At 44.0% G+C, this 16,710-nt stretch overlaps 1 protein-coding gene across 3 annotated transcripts in view; it reads left to right on the plus strand.

Annotated features, from left to right (window-relative positions):
• Positions 1 to 394: 394 nt before the first annotated feature.
• MRPS28 (mitochondrial ribosomal protein S28) overlaps positions 395 to 16,710 on the plus strand; it is a 282,541-nt gene continuing 266,225 nt past the window's right edge. For all 3 annotated transcript variants that reach the window (XM_033933285.1, XM_033933284.1, XM_033933286.1), the window contains exons 1-2: positions 395 to 453; positions 1,700 to 1,942. In XM_033933285.1, coding sequence (XP_033789176.1) covers positions 1,745 to 1,942 — 198 coding nt within the window. In that variant the 5' untranslated portion in view covers positions 395 to 453; positions 1,700 to 1,744. The remainder of the gene's footprint in view (positions 454 to 1,699; positions 1,943 to 16,710) is intronic.

Genomic DNA, 16,710 nt, shown 5'->3' on the forward strand with positions numbered 1-16,710 from the left:
GAAGGGCAGAGATGAGGGCTAAGTGACGCACGGTCTTCAATCCCTTTCAGTGCTGATTGGTCAGAACAGTTCCTGGGGCAGGGAGAGTCATAGAAGGGTCCGCCCTCTAGCTCTGATTGGGGGAGAAGAGAAAAGAAGGCGTCACTCTCAGCTCCTTCTGCTACTCATAGCTAGGGCGGGAGGAAAAACCAGGGCTGGACATGCACCTGGGAAGATGGGTGCCCGATTTAACCCCTCCCCCATTGGCCGCCACCGCTTGTTCTCCTTCTTACCTCCCTGCTGATGCTAGTAATCGTCCCTCAGAAGCCTTCTTCCAGACGTCAGTTCTGACGTCGGAGAGGACGTTCCGGGCCAGCCAAGCAGTGATTGGCTGGCCCAGAACGTCCTCTCCGACGTCAGAATTGACATCGGGAAGAAGGCTTCTGGGCAGCGATTGCCAGCAGCAGCAGGGAGGTAAGAAGGAGAGTAGCAGCGGCGGGGGGGGGGAGGGGGTCACTTGGGCGCTGGAGGGAGGCTTTTTTTTTTTTTTTGCAGTGGCAGGAAGGGAAGGAGGTAGGTAGGCATGCAGGCAGGTTAGCTTCGGTGGTGGGGGTGGGACAAAGTCTGGAAGGCAGTGTGGGGGGGGGGAATCATGGGAAGGAGGCACTGGGAGCATAAGGACATGGGAAGGAAGCACTGGAGGCACTAAGGACACAGGACAGGTACTGGGGGGCACTAAGGACATGGGAAGGAGGCACTGGGGGGGCATTAAGGACATGGGAAGGAGGCACTGGTGGCACTAAGGACATGGAAAAGAGGCACTGGGGGGCACTAAGGACATAGGAAGGAAGGAGGGAGGGAATAGAAAGGAACAATTGTTGGGCCTGAGTGCAGAAAGAAAGGATACACAGAGAGCAGGAAACACAAGGAGAGACTCATGAGCAAAGGTAGGAAAAATGATTTTATTTTCATTTTAATGATCAAAATGTGTCAGTTTTGAGAATTTATATCTGCTCTCTATATTTTGCACTATATTTGTCTATTTTTCTATAGTTATTGAGGTGACATTGCATATTTTAAAGTCATCTGCCTTGACATCTTTGAAACATTTTCTATGTGTATAGTATGCTTTGTAGTTTTTAAAAATTTTTATGGTTACTATTATGAATTAATAAGATATGTGTGCATGAAAAATAAATGGAAGAAATTGGGGGTGAGGCTAGAGTGGGATTGGGGCGGGACTAGGGTGGGATGGGGCGGGGCTAGGGCGGGATTAGGGGCGGGACTGACAATTAATAGATGTCCCCTTTTGATGAAAAAAATAAATGGTCACCTTAGGCATGATAGGTGTCAGCTCTGTGGGAGCTTGAGAACCCCCAATATTGAACAAACATTGCCTGGGGAGAGAGAATATATGTTGGATTTAGCACCCCCAATCATTTTGAAATGTTGGCTCTTCTGCCTGGATGAACACAGTGAAGGAGCTTGCTCAATAGTGGGACTACTCAGCATTCACTGCAACTAGCTCCTATGCCTGAGACTCTAATCCTAGTTTTCTTCGCTTCGCTTCTTGAAAACAAATTGTCAGAGTAAACAAGCAGCAGCGCTCACCCTAACTGTCCTGCCACCTCCGTCTTCTCCTCCTCCTCAATCCTCCGGTTTATCTCCAGCCGGCAGAGGGCGCAGCTCTCGTTTAGGCTTGCTTTCTTTTTCTCCTCAGGTTGCCGCTCTTCCCCATTTTCACCTCGGGGATTCGGGATTTATCATGGCTGCGCAGTGCTGGAGAGTCGCTAGGAGCCGGCTGCTGCTGCTGTCACTATCAATGCGGTGCCCAGACCGCCTTTGCAGCAGCGGGTTTGAGATTGGAGGCTCCAGCAAACCTGCTTCATCCAGGCCAGGGGGCTTAGCGGTGGTGCTGGAACCAGAAAGTTCCTCGGCTGCTTCAGCTGAGAGCGGTAGGAAGGTGAGTTGAGCAGACCAAATAGAATGAATGAGTTCAGAGTTGATCATTTACCGAATCTTATCCCTGCATCTCAGCACAACATTCTTAAACTGAAACCAGCATTATTACTGTGTTATGTATGGCCTACCAAAAATTCAATTCGGTGAACATTCAGAGCTTTACAGTTTTCTAGAAAAGTGAAGTAATATATAAAGTCAGTATGGTACCGTTCAACAGTACGTTTAAATCATACACCAGTAGACATCTAACTTTGTGGAGGAGTAGCCTAATGGTTAGTGCAGTAGCCTGAGAAGCAGGGTTCAATTCCTGCTGCAGCTTTTTGTGATTCTGGGCAAAGTCAGTCAGTTAACTCTCCATTGCCCCAGGTACAAAATAAGTATCAGTATATAATATGATTTTATTGTGTGGTGTAATCAGATTTTCTTCCTTGCTTAAGAAGAAATGGAGACTTCTTTCTGACTGGTACCGTTTGAGTAAATGAACTACAACACTAACAGCAAATGCTACTTTTTGAAAAAGAAAATCTTAACATAAGTATTCAATTTACCAATTCAACCACCAAAAGGCTGAGGGGTAGTTTATTCCACACTCTTTTTACAAAACTGTAGCGTGGTTTTTAGCACCGGCCATGGCAGTAACAGCTCTGATACTCATAGAATTTGTGTTACCGCTGTGGCTTGTGCTAAAAAAAAGTGCTATGGTTTAGTAAAAAAAAAAAAAAAAAAGGGTGGGGGGGAGTTATTTATTTATTTATGTACTTCATTTATAACCCGCTTACAACTAAGCGACTTATATCAAATTTTCACATACACAATTGCATTAAAATAAAAAGGAGAAGCGTCATATTTATGAAAGAATGAACCTGAACAGAACAGGGAATCAACATATATAATAAAATAAATAGCCAAATTTTAAGCTACTTTCCAAATTGTTGGTTAAATATACGTAGTTCATGGGTTTGCTTCTTTGTGGATGATGTACAAGAAAAAAAGAAAGGGGGGAAAAGGCTTGCAGCACACACATAACTATCTAGAAAGACTTTGTTGATAATAGACAGAGGACCTTAAAAAAAAATACAGTGAAGGAGGAGGGGTAAACCATCAGTAATCAATTGAAACAGGTCAAAAGATCAATAAGTTGTTCCAGATCCTGTTTCCATCACTTGTCTAAATCCACTTTTCTCTTAAAAAAAAAAAGTTCTGTAGTCACTATTAAAACATACATTTATTCAAATATATTCAGTAAATCTAATATATACTTGTACAGTGGTGCCTCACACAACGGACGCCTCGCACAGCGCACGCTGCGCACAACGAACTTTATGTCTTGATTCGTACAACGAACTTCGTTTCACACAACGAAGTCGCCCGAGCTGCATCCTTCCGCGCAGGCACTGCGCTTAACTGCCCTCTCTCCGCCTGGCTCCCTCTTGCCCCCCCGACTCCCCGACACGATCGGGGCAAAAAGGAGCCCAAGCCCTCTTGCCCCGCCGATTCCCCAACTCCCCGACAATATCGGGCCAGGAGGGAGCCCAAGTCCTCCTGGCCACGGCGACCCCCTAACCCCACCCTGCACTACATTACGGGCAGGAGGGATCCCAGGCCCTCCTGCCCTCGACGCAAACCCCCCCTCCCCCCAACGACCGCCCCCCCCAAGAACCTCCGACCGCCCCCCCAGCCGACCCGCGACCCCCCTGGCCGACCCCCACGACACCCCCAACCCCCTTCCCCGTACCTTTCTGTAGTTGGCCGGACAGACGGGAGCCAAACCCGCCTGTCCGGCAGGCAGCCAACGACGGAATGAGGCCGGATTGGCCCATCCGTCCCAAAGCTCCGCCTACTGGTGGGGCCTAAGGCGCCTGGGCCAATCAGAATAGGCCCGGGAGCCTTAGGTCCCTCCTGGGGGCGGGGCCTGAGGCACATGGGCCCAACCCGACCATGTGCCTCAGGCCCTGCCCCCAGGAGGGACCTAAGGCTCCCGGGCCTATTCTGATTGGCCCAGGCGCCTTAGGCCCCACCAGTAGGCGGAGCTTTGGGACGGATGGGCCAATCCGGCCTCATTCCGTCGTTGGCTGCCTGCCGGACAGGCGGGTTTGGCTCCCGTCTGTCCGGCCAACTACAGAAAGGTACGGGGAAGGGGGTTGGGGGTGTCGTGGGGGTCGGCCAGGGGGGTCGCGGGTCGGCTGGGGGGGCGGTCGGAGGTTCTTGGGGGGGGCGGTCGTTGGGGGGAGGGGGGGTTTGCGTCGAGGGCAGGAGGGCCTGGGATCCCTCCTGCCCGTAATGTAGTGCAGGGTGGGGTTAGGGGGTCGCCGTGGCCAGGAGGACTTGGGCTCCCTCCTGGCCCGACATTGTCGGGGAGTTGGGGAATCGGCGGGGCAAGAGGGCTTGGGCTCCCTTTTGCCCCGATCGTGTCGGGGAGTCGGGGGGGCAAGAGGGCTTGAGCTCCCTTTTGCCCCGATCGTGTCGGGGAGTCGGGGGGGCAAGAGGGCTTGAGCTCCCTCTTGCCCCGATCGTGTCGGGGAGTCGGGGGGGCAAGAGGGCTTGAGCTCCCTCTTGCTCCGATCGTGTCGGGGGTGCCAGGGACCACACGGAGTCACCCACCGTACCACCCGATTCGGGTAAGCGCAGGTATCGGTGGGTGGCTTATTTGCGGGGGGGTGCCTTATTTTACATTTTTTTCTAAAAAGGGGGGGCTGTCTTATTTGATGGCCCTGCCTTATCATCGGGGAAACACGGTAGAAAAAAAAAAAAAAATGAACAGTTAAGTCCCAGTTTTTGCCGCTGAGACTCTGCCCTCTCTCACTGTAAAATTAGACTCTACTTAGTCTGTCTTTAAATTTAAAAAAATGTGTGTTGTTTTAAAAAACAATTATGTTTTTAGATGTATCTAAATAAAAATAATAACCAAAAATTTATCTTTTTTTATGTCATCTTAGCATATTTTATGCTACAGAACGAATTATTTTTTTTAACATGTATTGTTATGGGAAAACGCGTTTCACATAACTAACTTTTCGCATAACAAACTTGCTCCTGGAACGAATTAAGTTAGTTGTGTGAGGCACCACTGTATGTGAAAAAAGGGCCACTTATCTGTCAACCATAAAGCAGCACTGGCATTTGAATCAAATATCCATTGCTCTTCTGGGTTAGTTACACAGGTCCACAAGCAAAAGTATTTGAAATAGCATGATACCACTTCTAAAACTCGCGGCACCTTTTATGCACCTTGTGTCCTTGAAGACCATACCTTCTGTTAATACTATAGGCTATGATAGTTAAGTTTCTATCTGGCAGAAAGTTCAACTTTAAAACTTTAGAAAAAGCTATGGAAACTGGTTAATAAAGATTTTGGCTTATTTTAAAATTGAAACTTGTCTTTAGCAATAAACCTACAGAGGATGTGGTAAGATCGGTTAATGTAGCTGGTTTAAAAAAAGGTTTGCAGAAGTTCCTGGAGGAAAAGTTTATAATCTGCTGTTGAGACAGACATGGGGGAAGCCACACCTTGCCCTAGTTCGGTAGCATGGAATGCTGCTACTATTTTTGGATTTTGCCAGGTACTTGTGACTTGGATTGGCCTCTGTGAAGACAGGATCCTGGGCTAGATGGACTGTTGGTCTGACCCAGTAATGCTATTCTTATGTTCTTATCCCCAATCTTGAAATCACCAAAGCACAGAGCAAAATTCTCACTCGGAGAAATGTCCTCTTACGCTTTCTTGAATTCAGTTACTGTTTTGCTCCAACAATTCCTCTGAGAGGCCATTGAATGCATCTACCTCCCTTCTTAGCTCTTTCAAGGTTTAAAGTAATGAAATTGGTTCTTGTTTATCATGCAAGATAGAACATAAAAATGCTTGCATCCTCTACTTCATCACTGGATAGTTGTTAATATCTTCAGCTGCAGCAAAAACTATTCAACCCAGTGATTTTCAGTCATTATTTAGGTTAAGGAACCTCTAGAAGCAGGATGAGGTTCCCTTTTAATTTCTGGGAGGGACCTTCAGAAATAAAAATTTGGCCGAGGGGAAAAAAAGAATAATTTTTTTTGTATACTAGTAGCACTTTGTGACTCATTGAGTTCTAGTGGTATGAAAGGACACAGTTGTTTAGAGGGCTTGGGGGCATGTTCCCCGATGGTGGTGGCAGCAACCTAGTGGCTTGGGGGAGGGCAGGGAGAAAGAAAGCAAGAAAGGGGGAAGGGAGACAAAGAAATAAGGGAAACAGAAAGATAGGGGGCATGGAGAGAGAGAAAGGCAGGGAGACAGAAAGAAAGAAGGGGGCAGGGAGAAAGAAAGAAAAAGTTGGGGTAGAGAATGAGGTCTGGAGGAGAGGAAGCATACAGGAGGAAGAAATATTAGATGCACAGTCAGAAGAAGAAAGTGCAACCACAGACTCATGAAATCACCAGACAAAGGTAGGAAAAATGATTTTATTTTCAATTTAGTGATCAAAATGTGTCCGTTTTGAGAATTTATATCTGCTGTCTATATTTTACTAAACCACAATAGCGGTTTTTAGCACAGGGAGCCTATGAGTGTCGAGAGCAGCGCGGGGCATTTAGCGCAGCTCCCTGCGCTAAAAACTGTTATTGCGGTTTAGTAAAAAGAGAGGAGGTATATTTGTCTATTTTTGTATGGTTGTTACTGAGGTGACATTGCATAGAGTCATCTGCCTTGACCTCTTTGAAAAAACCCCGGAATATGAATGATGGTTAACATTTTCTCTGCCTTTCATGTGCTTTGTGTTTTAAAAATTTTTTTATTGTTGGTAGATCATTTTGACTTGGTCATTTTAAAAGTAGTTTGCAAGCCCAAAAAGTGTGGGCACCCCTGACGTAGGTATTTAAACATCTCAATTGTATCTCCCCTCTCCCGCCTTTCCTCCAAAGTATACAGATTGAGATCTTTAAGTCTGTCCCCATATGCCTTATGATGAAGACCACATACTGTTTTAGTAGCCTTCCTCTGGACCGACTCCATCCTTTTTATATCTTTTTGAAGGTGCAGCCTCGTGAATTGTTTACAATATTCTAAATGAGGTCTCACCAAAGTCTTATACAGGGGCATCAATACCTCCTTTTCCCTACTAGCTATACCTCTCCCTATGCAACCTAGCAGCCTTCTAGTTTTCGCCGTCACCTTTTCAACCTGTTTGGCCACCTTAAGATCATCACATACAATCACACCCAAGTCCTGCCCTTCTGTCGTGCACATAACCTTTTTACTCCCTAATCTGTACTATTTCCTTGGGTTTTTGCAGCCCAAATGCATGACCTTGCATTTCTTAGCATTAAATTTTAGCTGCCAAATTTCAGACCATTCTTCAAGCTTTGCCAGGTCTTTCTTCATGTTATTCACACCATCCAGCGTGTCTACTCTATTGCAGATTTTCGTATCATCCGCAGAGGCAAATCTTACCCAACAACCCTTCAGCAATATTGTTTATTAAAATGTTAAGAACAGGCCCCAGAACAGAACCTTGAGGCACAGCACTGGTAACATCCCTTTCCTCAGGGCGATCTCCATTGATCATTACCCTCTGTTGCCTTCCACTCAACCAGTTCTTGACCCAGCCCGTCACTTTGGGACCCATCCTGAGGGCACTCAGTTTATTTATTAGATGTCTGTGTGGAACACTGTCAAAGGCTTCTAAAATCTAAATACACCACATCTAGCTCACATCCTCTATCCAAATCTCCGGATATTTGCAATTCTGATAAGCACACACTCGGCTTATGTGCACAGATGTCATAGGTCCAACCTCTATTCTTTCATGTTATGTTCACTCCGGTTAAATGCAATCACGTTCTGACGTGAATGAACCACATGTTTTGGAACTGCCAGGCCTGGCCAGGTGTTCAAACTTTTGGAACTGCATCATGGCGTTGCGTGAGCAAAAATCATTGTATTTTGCTGAACGTGTCCACCATGCTGGACAAAAATCATTGTCTTTGGCTGAACCTGTCGATGTGTTAAAGAGACTTGACCAAAGATAGAGTTGGGTCTCTATTTGCAAAACATTACAGCATTCATCCTAGCCAGATTTCTCAGATTTATAAAAAAAGCAAGTGATATTCTACCAGAAAACAGAAGAGAATTGGGAAGGCTGGAGACGTTGAACAGGCGTTGCTGCGATGGTTTGCTGAACCTAGCTAGAAGTCGACAACTGCCAATCAGTGGACCTCTATATTTTGCACTATGGCCCCCTTTTTACTAAACGGCCAACCTCATGCTTCTGGAATGAATTATGCTCGTAAACCAAAGTTCCACTGTATTACAACCACTTAACCAGTTCTTATACAAGAAACTGAGCAAATGCCCACATAACATGGGGCAGAACAGTCAAGCATCCGCTTACCTGGATGGTATCATGGGACCCCCCCTAGAATTTTTAATGCTCCTGTAATTAATGTTCCTTATAGTAAAATTCTCAAGTGATGCTAGAAATGGTATTTTTAGATTTTCGCATCCCATTAAAACAGTAAACATTGTAGTTTGAAATATGAGGGGCATTCAATAATTTATCTACCTGAGTATGAAAGAAAGTAGCAAGCATGTTGCAACAAGTCTGTGCATGTTATGACATGTTTCAAGGTTGCTCATGCACAGTTGTGGCTTTGTACAAGTCTAACATTCCAAGAGACAGGATGTCAGGAGATTCCTCATGTGAATCAAGTAAGAAACTGCTAGATTTGGAGCACCATTCAGTAATACAATTTCTCACAAAAGAAGGGAAAAAGACACAGGAGATCCATGAATGCATGACTGCAGTTTATGGTGAGTCTTCCCATCATCCTACAAAGTAAAATTTAGCGCGAGCAGTTTAAGTGAGGTAGAGAGTCCATTGACAATGACCGTCACACTGGACGGCCTGTGGAAGCAACTTCCACAGAAATGTGCAAGAAAGTCAAGGATTTAATTTTTTCAGACAAACGAATTAAGGTTTTCCGAATAGCTGAAGAAATGGGCATCTCAGCAGGTACAGTTTGGAAAATAATTCATGAAAAGTTGGGCATATTCAAAATTAGTGCAAGATGGGTTCCAAGAATGCTGATGCCATGTCAGAAGTCCACCAGTGCTGTCGGAAGTTCTTGGAAATGTTTCGTGAAGCCCAAGTGGATTTTTTCATCATTTGGTGACTAGATCACAGAGATCCTAAGTCCAAAATGGAGTCAATGCAGTGGAAGCACAAATCCATACCCCACCCCAAAAATGTCCAAGACAGAAAATTCTGCAGGTAAAGTCATGGCAGCTGTCTTCTGGGATGATGCAGGATTTTTACTTCTGGAGTTCATTTCACACAAAACAACCATAACCAGGGAGAGTTACACCAACACAATAATTTCTTTGCAGGAGTCAATGAAGGAGAAAATATGAGGAAAAATCATAGCAGGTGCTGCTTTTTCACGACAATGTGCCAGTGCACATGTCATGATAATCCCAGGCTGCCATCCGAGAATGTGGGTTTCAGCAGCTGAACCATCCATCCTCCAGTCCGTACTTGGCTCCCTTGGATTATTTTCTGTTCTGAATTTTGAAGAAATCTCTCTATGGGACAGTAGTTTTCAAGTGATGAAGATGTCAAGGAAGCTGTGATATCCTGGTTTGAAGGTCAAACAGAAGAAATCTTTTCAAAAGGGTTAAAGTTATTTCAAACGTGGGTGAAGTGTATTGAGCTATCAGGGGACTATATAAAAGTTTTTTTGAAACTTTCCTCTTTCCTACTGAGGTAGATAAATTATTGAACGCTCCTCATAGGCCATTATTGAGATGGCTTGGGGAAATCTACTGCTTATTTCAAGGATAAGCATCATAAAGTCTTTTTTACTACTTGGGATCTAGCTAGATACTTGGGCCCTGAGTTGGCCAATGTTGGAGACTGGATGCAGGACTTGACGGATCTTCGATCTGTCCCAGTATGGCAATTCTTATGTTTTAATTTTTGGCTACTCATTCCATAATCACAATCATTTCTTAATGTATATACATATGTATTTCCATGTAGTTCAATGGATTTTGTATACAGTTCTGTGTAATTTGTATATAACTGTCAAACAGAAGTGTGCTTGTGGTTGTTATGAAATAGTCACAATAACCGAAAACTATTCCAATAACCACAAGGTGGAGATATTTGAGCAGAAAATGAATTCATTGCATCCTTAGCAGAATTTCAGATTAGGACAGCAGAGGGCATCTGGAAGTTACACTAGTATGAATAGTTTATTGCAAGGATTACATATAGGTTATGATTCTTGTCTGCTTCTGTAAACTTCAGCATCAAGGAAAACACCACCCTTGGTTCAATCTAATATCATATTTCTTGCAGATTTTGTTGTTTGCCTTCACCATTTTTGTTTGTGAATGTTGACATTATTTCGCAAGACTTAAAGTATTCATCTCATTCAAGAAGAATTTCTGGATTTTTTTTTTTTTCAATCCTTTTGGGTTTTTTTTTTCTATGTTTTAGGTATTTTTGTCCAAGTGAGTACATTTAGTATGTTACATTTAGTATGTCATATTTAGTAATGTTTACAAAAACATTCACTAACAAGAAAGGATGTCCAAATACTATATATCCAAAAACAACATCCAATGTTATTCAGCACAACCTCTACAGTACCTAAAGAAAAAGGAGAAAAGATCTCAGTGTCTAATAGGGGTTCCACAAAATTTTCCACATAGACAAGCCAATCTCAAAATCACCACTTTGAGACCAGCAGACACATCCTCGGTCAAAAACTCCAAGATAAGTGGAATTATATTATAAAATAACACAGTCTTTCAATATCATCACTTATCTGAAAAAGTAGTGTTCCAAATGTTCTTTAACGTAGTGCTGAGATGTGGAAGCAGGTAAAACCCACATAGTGGAGCATAAGCATACAACACAACAGCTAAACAGTCATCACCGCTGGCATAATGTTTCCACAACATTCAACAGGGCTCCCTGTTTCGCAATCAAGCTTCTTCAGGGATTTGCTATAAACAAAAAACGGTTTCTATACAAAAATAACCAAATTAAACACCAAAACAAATCACAGCCCAGCTCACAGCGTCAGTTAACCCGCTTCGTCTCCTGTTATAAAATGGCCACCCGGCGTTCTGTCTGACTTAAAGCTCCTAACGTCACCACGTGCATGTGATGATGTCACATCATTTCAAATAAAGTGAAATAAATCCTCAAAAAACTAAAATCAAAAACAAGCTCTCCATTCCACACAGCTATTCAATCCAATGGGTACACAGGTTTGCAGAAAAAAGATCCAACACTGTTCTCTCCGCAGCAGCAGCAGTTTAAAATCACCACCTCGAACAGAAGGAAACACTCGCTCCAGAACCCAGCATCGCAGATCTTCAAAATTATGGGCTGATCCATGCAATGCTGCATCATCGGGGCTTCCACGCTTTCTTAAAATACTTGATCAATGTTCTATAAGTCTGGTCTTGAAAGCCCTAGAAGTCTGTCTCACATAAAGTTTTTGACAGGGACATCTGATGATGTATACTATCCCACTGCTCTCACAGTCTGTAACTTGACATAAACTGTAGCATTTCTGATCAGCTAGGTTCACAAAGGATGAACACTCCTCCATAACATTGCACACAGAGCAGTGCCCGCATTTAGTATGACCCACCCTCCCACTCTTATCTTCCCGCATAGTAGAAGATTCAATTGCTACTTTACTTGCTGGACAAAGCAAATCTTGAAGTTTTGTTACGAGAAAATGCAAACATCACAGTGCATTCTCGAAAACAGGAACGCACTGACAAACAATTCCAAAACTTCTTTAAACTGTGACCATAGATACTCGCTTGTTGAGAATATGGGAGTATGCATGTAATTCTATGGTCATCGCATTTAGAATTGGAGTAATCCAGAAGATGATCTCTAGGATTGTAAAGCGCCCTAGTATATGCCCACTTCACACATTGTTCTATTTAACCTCTATTGCACAATTTATGTTTCAAAGTTGTTGCTTGAAATTTAAACTCATCTTTAGTGGAACAGATTCTTCGGTATCTCAAAAATTGAGAATTAGGTAAACTTTCCATTTGGATGAGAACTTTGATAGTGCAAAAATGTATTACGATCTTTATTTTTGCAATATACAGTAGGAAAAAAAGTTAAATTTCTAATCTTAATCAAAACATCCAAGAATGCTATCTTCTTCAAATCAAGTGTGCAGGTAAATTTGATGGTCTGGGTACATCGATTCAACTCATCCATTAAACATAAAAGATCTTCAGATAGACCTTCCCATAGCACAAAGATGTCATCTATATAATGGCACCATAGCTTAATCTGTGAGAACCATCTGGATGGATAAACATATGTGTTTTCAAAAATGTGCCATGAACAAATTGGCTAGAGAGGGAGCACATGATGCCCCCATTGCTGTTCCACTACAATGCTGATAAAATACATTCTGGAACACAAAAAAATTCTGTTTCAAAGAAATGGATAAAAGTTGAATGATAAAATTTGAAGGTACCAGATGTGGATGAGGACGGGATTCCAACATCAAACCAAGAACTACGAGAGTTTCTTCTTGAGGTATATTCGTATAAAGTGACTGCACATCTAGAGTTACAAAAACTGTAGTATTAGTAGGATGATGTTGTTGTAAAATTTTCAAAAAATGAGTAGTATCCCGTACAAAAGATTTAATCAAAGGAACTAAAGGATTCAAAAATAGGTCCATATATGTTCTTATGTTCATATATTGATTTAACACGTTCCAGCAGGGACCCTTTAGCTGATACAATGGGTCTCCCTGGCGGACAAGAAATATTTTTATGAATCTTCGGAAGAGTATATAAAAAAGGAATCCGAGAACATTTAGGTGTGAAAAACATGAACTCATGTTGCGTAAGGAAACCTTGTTATAACACTTTCCCTACAATTTCTAAAATCTGCTCTCTAATAATGGTGGTAGGATCTTCTTGCAATGGACTATACATAGTTGTATCTTGAAGCTGATGTGCAATCTCACCAATGTATTGCACCTTATTCTGCACCACAACTGCTCCACCTTTGTCCGCCCGGCGGATCACTAGTTGTTCATTATTTTGCAATCTCTTTACAGCCTCTTTCTCTTCCTTTAGACAAATTCCAGATAGGAAAAAAATTCTGTTTCTGTTTACGTTCAATATCTTGCAAGACCAAGTTCTTATATGTCTGCAACGCTGGATCCAAAGGTCCTGGTGGAGTCCAAGTGGATTTCTCCCTCACTACTGACCTATCTTGCCCTATATTTTCCTCTTTGTCTGCAAAAAATAATCGCAATTGAAGTTTTCTAAAAAAAATCTTTCTAAATTTACTCTAAATTCAAACGGGTCTATTTTCTTCTCGGGCACAAACGTCAGACCCTTAGCTAATACATCCATCTCTTCTTTAGACAATTGCACCTTGGAAATATTCACTACTACATTGTGGCCTGCTGTTGAGTTCTTGTCACAGGTCGATTGTTGTTCAAAAATCTCCCTCTGTTTCTTCTTTGGCCTCTTCTTCACTGGCCACCTCTCCCTAAGAAATATCTAGATTGTCCGTCACTAGAATCGGAAGACAGATGAAATCGCACTGGCTGTTTACTATTTTCTTGATCATTTGAACTAACCGGTTTCATCCATGTATATACATAGCCTTCTGAATAATCTTTTTCATCTCTTGAAGTTTTGATTCAGTTCGAAATTTCTCTGTCTTAGATTCTAATAAATTTAGTTGAACTTCATAATCAGCATTTGATTGTAAACTTTGTATTTGTGATATTAAATTAGCAGTGTCAGAACTAATCTTAGATTGGGCAGTGCAAATTAATAGGATCATTAACAGCGGTTTAATATTTTGTTCCATTGAGAAATAAAATCGCTGTCATCAATATACATTCTTGGAGCTTTTTGTATTCGCAGACCCCTTGGTATAATTTCTTGTTTGCAATAGTCTACCAAAGAAGCACTATGCAATTCTTGTTTAATTAAATTCTTCTTCAACAACCAAATATCATCCCATTGAGTGGATGCTAAATTACTGGAATCTCCAGTAAATAATGCTGGAGCTTGTAATGTAGATCTTCAACCGCCGGTCCGTGGACCGGTGTCGGTCCGCAAAAAAATCTTGCCGGTCTGCGAAGGATTCGGGTCCCCGCCGCAACGAAAGGTGCTGGCGTCAGCTGACTTGCAACTTCTTGTTGCCGTCGCTGTGCCGGGACTCCTGCCTTTGCTGGGACTCCTGCTGCGTATGCTTCCTGCCTTGTCTCCGCACCTTCAGACCAGCAGCGGCATCTCTGTGTGCTTTTAACTTCGGCACAGAGCTGCCCCTAAGCAGTAGTTTAGCGCGGTTTCATGAGGCAGCCTCGGGGCCTTTGCTAGGCCGGCCCGCTTTGATGATGCGATGTGGGCCGGCCTAGCAAAGGCCCTGAGGCTGCCTCATGAAACCGCGCTAAACTATTGCTTAGGGGCAGCTCTGGGCTGAAGTTAAAAGCACCCAGAGCTGCCGCTTGCCTAAAGACTCTTGGGCCGCTGAAGGAGGGCAAAGAGCAGCTGTCCTGGAGGTTTCCCTTCCTCTCACCTTTGCAGGTCCCTTTTTTCCACCTTTTTTTTTTCTTCAAACGGCAACGGGCCCTAGCATCGACATCAAGTAAGTTCCACTGTTCCATGCAAGCGGTTCTGCTCGGCCAAAGCTTCCCCTCTGACATGAGCCACCCTCAGGGGAAAGAAAGTGACCCACAAAGGTGCGGGGAAGGGGGGCAGATGATGGAAGTTGGGGAGGGGGAGAGAGAGAAGGGGACAGATGATGGAAGTGAGAAGAAGGGAGAGAGCAGAAGGCAGATGGATGTCAGTTGAGAGGGGAGAGCAGATGCTGAATGGAAGTGGGGAAAGAACACATACTGGATGGAAGGAGGAGATAAATAAAGGGAGAACATAAGAACATAAGAAGTTGCCTCCGCTGAGGCAGACCATAGGTCCATCCTGCTCAGCGGTCCGCTCCCGCGGCGGCCCATCAGGTCCATTGCCTGAGCAATGGTCTATACCTATCTGTACCCCCCAATCCCTTTTTCTTCTAGGAATCTATCCAAACCTTCTTTGAATCCATTTAGTGTTTTCTTGTCCACAACAGCCTCTGGAAGCCCGTTCCATGTATCTACCACCCTCTGAGTGAAAAAGTACTTCCTAGCGTTTGTTCTAAACCTGTCCCCTTTCAATTTCCCCCAATGCCCCCTTGTACTTGTGGTGCCCCTTAATTTGAAAAATCTGTCTCTGTCTACTTTTTCTATGCCCTTCAGGATCTTGAAGGTTTCTATCATGTCTCCTCTAAGTCTTCGCTTCTCCAGGGAGAAAAGTCCCAACTGCTTCAATCTGTTGGTATATGGGAGATTTTCCATTCCCTTTATCAGTTTGGTTGCTCTTCTTTGTACTCCCTCAAGTACCGCCATGTCCTTCTTGAGGTACGGCGACCAGTACTGGACACAGTACTCCAGATGCGGCCGTACCATTGCACGATACAGCGGCATGATAACTTCCTTCGTCCTGGTCGTAATACCCCTCTTAATGATACCCAGCATTCTGTTTGCTTTCCTAGAGGCTGTGGCGCATTGCGCCGATGCCTTCAGTGTTGCATCTACCATCACTCCCAGGTCTCTCTCCAGGTTACTAACCCCTAGTGGTGTTCCCCCCATTTTGTATGTGAACATCTGGTTCTTTTTCCCCACGTGCATGACCTTGCATTTTCCCACGTTGAAGCTCATCTGCCATTTTTCGGCCCACTTTTCCAGCTGCGTTAGATCTTTTTGGAGCTCCTCGCAGTCTTCCTTGGTTTGAGCCCTGCTGTATAGTTTGGTGTCATCTGCAAATTTAATGACTTCACACTTTGTTCCCGCCTCTAGGTCATTTATGTAGATATTGAACAAGAGCGGTCCCAGCACCGACCCCTGCGGAACTCCGCTCGTGACCCCTTTCCAGTCTGAGTAGTGACCCTTTACGCCAACCCTCTGTTTCCTGTTTGCCAGCCAGTTTTTGATCCATCGGTGGACCTCCCCTTGTACCCCGTGGTTCCATATCTTTTTAAGCAGTCTCTCGTGTGGCACCTTGTCGAAGGCTTTTTGGAAGTCAAGGTAAATGATGTCTATAGATTCCCCTTTATCCACCTGGCTGTTCACTCCCTCAAAGAAGTACAATAAGTTTGTGAGGCATGACCTACCCTTACAGAAGCCATGTTGACTTGGTTTTAGCTGCCCATTTTTTTCGATGTGCTCACAGATGCCGTCTTTAATCAGTGCCTCCATCATCTTTCCCGGAACTGAAGTCAGGCTCACTGGCCTGTAGTTTCCCGGGTCCCCCCTTGCGCCCTTCTTGAAGATGGGCGTGACATTTGCTATTTTCCAATCCTCCGGGATCTCTCCGGTTTTTAATGATAGGTTGCATATTTGTCGAAGTGGCTCCGCTATTACGTCTTTTAGTTCCTTGAGTACCCTTGGGTGAATGCCATCCGGACCCGGCGATTTGTCGCTCTTTAGTCTGTCAATCTGCTTGAGTACATCCTCTTGGCTTACCTCTAAGTTGACCAGCTTATCGTCTTGGTCTCCTATTACGATCTCCTTGGGTTCCGGAATGTTGGTTATATTCTCCATCGTGAAGACTGACGTGAAGAACTCATTTAACTTGTCAGCTATCTCTTTCTCTTCTTTTACAACTCCCTTTCGGTCTCCATCGTCCAATGGTCCCACTTCTTCTCTCGCCGGTTTCTTCCCCTTGACGTATCTGAAGAA

Source organism: Geotrypetes seraphini, chromosome 2 (genome assembly GCF_902459505.1).
Source record: "Geotrypetes seraphini chromosome 2, aGeoSer1.1, whole genome shotgun sequence".
Classification (NCBI taxonomy): Eukaryota; Metazoa; Chordata; class Amphibia; order Gymnophiona; family Dermophiidae; genus Geotrypetes; species Geotrypetes seraphini.